Genomic DNA, 2,507 nt, shown 5'->3' on the forward strand with positions numbered 1-2,507 from the left:
CGGCATGATCCGAGGTGGTGGTGGTGGCCAGTGGCGGAGGCAGGGGGGTGCTAGCAGGGGCCCCGGCCTAGGTCAACATGCAGATTTTGCCACTATATGAGGGATTATCTGCTGCTAATATTGTGTATTTATGATGATTTTGCTGGCTTTGGCCCTCCCCAACATGATTTAACATCAGTTGGCCCCCCTGATTAAGTTTTCCTGGCTCCGCCACTGGTGGTGGCTTCACCTTTTGGTCATCTGGGTGACAAAGTGTGTAGTGGACGGGAGGCTCTGGAATGCTCTGGCAGTAACCAGATCCGGTGTGGCTGAGCTGACCCTTGTTGTGGTGGTGATCGGGATCCTCCCGTGATGTAGGCGAGTTTCTAAGCAAAAACTTTGTGTTTCTGGCGCCGGTGACGGTGGCGCCCATAGGTGTTACTTGCTTCCTAAAGATGTCGATGTGGATCTTGTCCTTGTGCTAGGCTCCGGGGTGAAAACTCTAATCTTTTGGAATTGGTAACGACGACGCTTCGTGCCGTCACCCTCTCGGGGGTGTTGTCGTGGGGCCAGGTGTCTTTAGTCGGGCCTCGGCTAGGTGTAAGGCTTGTTCCTTTTTTTTGAGAATGTGTAAGGCTTGTTCTAGTTTCATGTTTATCCTTTAATTTGCTTTGTAAGTGGGCCTCTTGTTGCGAACCAACCTATGGTTGGATGGTTAGAGGGACTGTGGTATCCCCAGCCCACCAGGATTCAAATCATGATGCTCGCATTTATTTTTGGATTTATTTCAGGATTTCCGGTGACTTTGTAAATCTCAAGATGATATGCCGACTTAGTCCTTCGGAGGTGCTCATAGATGAGTGTATGCGCGTGTATATAAGCGCTTGTGTCTGTACTGATGTTCAAAAAAAAATGGGCCTCCTGTTAAAAACGCTTTTATATTATGAGGCAGAAGGAGTAAATGATTTTGATGCAGTCCCTGAACTAACCGTGCCCGATCGGGCCGTATCTTGAGTGATTCTGCATCTTGTGCTTCTATGCTTGCAAACACCTGAGTTTCCTTTTATTCATTCCTCCTGTACAATCTGTTACCACGCTCCAAACCACCATTGCTGATCCAGCAAACCTGTACTTTACATATGTAGAGTACTACTCAGTGCTCAGGGAGCCAGCATCTCTCTGCCCTCTCAGCCAACTTTTGGGTCAGGCCATCAAAATCATGGCCTGAACACCGCTCGCAACTCTCCAGATCTCTCCGACGCATCATCTCCCCTTAACTAACAACTAGAGTATGCCACTACTACATAATGCTGCAGCCGGGATCCTGTTCTTGATGCTGATAAGCCGGAGCAGGGTAGGAGTAAACCGGGTAGGACGGCATGGCGTTGTACTGCTGGTACGCGGGGTACGTGACCGGCGCAACCGCGTTCTGAGAGTATCCGCCGCCGCCGCCGCCACCTTTGGAGCCGCCACCCTCCTTGCCGCCGAAGCTCATGCCGCTCCCGCCACCGTCGGCGCCGCCGTACCCGTAGCCGTCCTTCTTCTTCTCGCCGCCGCCGTACCCGTAGGCGGCGCCGTAGCCGTCCTTCTTCTTGTCGTCGCCGGACGACACGCTGAGGAGCTCGGCGTAGCCCAGGCTGCGCCGGAGCATCGTGGTCAGCGTGATCGGGTCGACGCCGTCCCCGACGATGATGATCTTGTCCCCCTCCATCGTCGCGGATGTCACGCCCGACATGCCAACGGCGGCCTTGAAGGCCTTCCTCCTCTTCCTCTCGTCGTCCAGAGCTAACTTGAGGACAATCTTTTGCTGCAACAAATACCCAAAAATTCAGAACGATGCACAAAATTAATCAAACTGAACACTAGCTAGTCCTGGAACAAGACAAGTGGTGACATACCTTAACCATCTTGCGATTTGCACCAAATCTCACACAACCTCTTGCCGATTTGTCCTTTTAGCTACTCTTGAAGAGTGGTTTTGCTTTTGTGCAGTGTGACAGATGCAAGAGATGAGCCGCCTCTTATGAGCGAGAAGACGTTCTGGCCTTTTATATGCAGGCAGAGAGGCAGAGAGACGAGGGAAGCAGCAAAGAAGGGTCTGGAGAGAGAAAGGTGGCCGAATGGAACAAACAACCAATCAGCCAACCAAACAGTGCATTCGCTATACTGAATCATTGACAGGCCAGGCTCAAGATCGTATTAGTGGCTGATATTCTCTGGTCGGTGCTAGTGCGGCAGAAGTTTCCACGCATTTGGTCCAAGGCATCAGTGACCCCCTTCAGAAAGGCAGACAGAAGATATCTTGGCAGTCTCTGCTGGCTGCCACTCACATTTTTGTGGTGTTTTTTTTTTCTTTTGTGATTGCACGTTTTCGTGGTGTAGACAGCTGAGCTTATCGAAAGAGGCCCTATAGCTAGTCCCCTGATTGCCTTATCATAGTGATCTAAACGCTCTTATATTTTTTTATGGATGAAGTATATGGAATAAATTTGTTTGTTGATTAACTCTTACCTTCTTACCTCACATGT

At 50.5% G+C, this 2,507-nt stretch overlaps 1 protein-coding gene across 1 annotated transcript; it reads right to left on the reverse strand.

The window, feature by feature from the left end:
- Positions 1 to 1,012: 1,012 nt before the first annotated feature.
- On the reverse strand, positions 1,013 to 2,016 carry LOC125556002 (uncharacterized). The gene is made up of 2 exons (XM_048718806.2): positions 1,878 to 2,016; positions 1,013 to 1,786 (listed from the first exon to the last, which is right to left on the reverse strand). The coding sequence occupies exons 1-2, from the start codon at positions 1,884 to 1,886 to the stop codon at positions 1,280 to 1,282; spliced, it is 516 nt and encodes a 171-aa protein (XP_048574763.1). The 5' UTR covers positions 1,887 to 2,016; the 3' UTR covers positions 1,013 to 1,279.
- Between the last annotated feature and the right edge of the window lie 491 nt (positions 2,017 to 2,507).

The sequence above is a fragment of the Triticum urartu genome, chromosome 5A (genome assembly GCF_056163025.1).
Source record: "Triticum urartu cultivar PI428250 chromosome 5A, HENAU_Tu73, whole genome shotgun sequence".
NCBI classification, from domain to species: domain Eukaryota; kingdom Viridiplantae; phylum Streptophyta; class Magnoliopsida; order Poales; family Poaceae; genus Triticum; species Triticum urartu.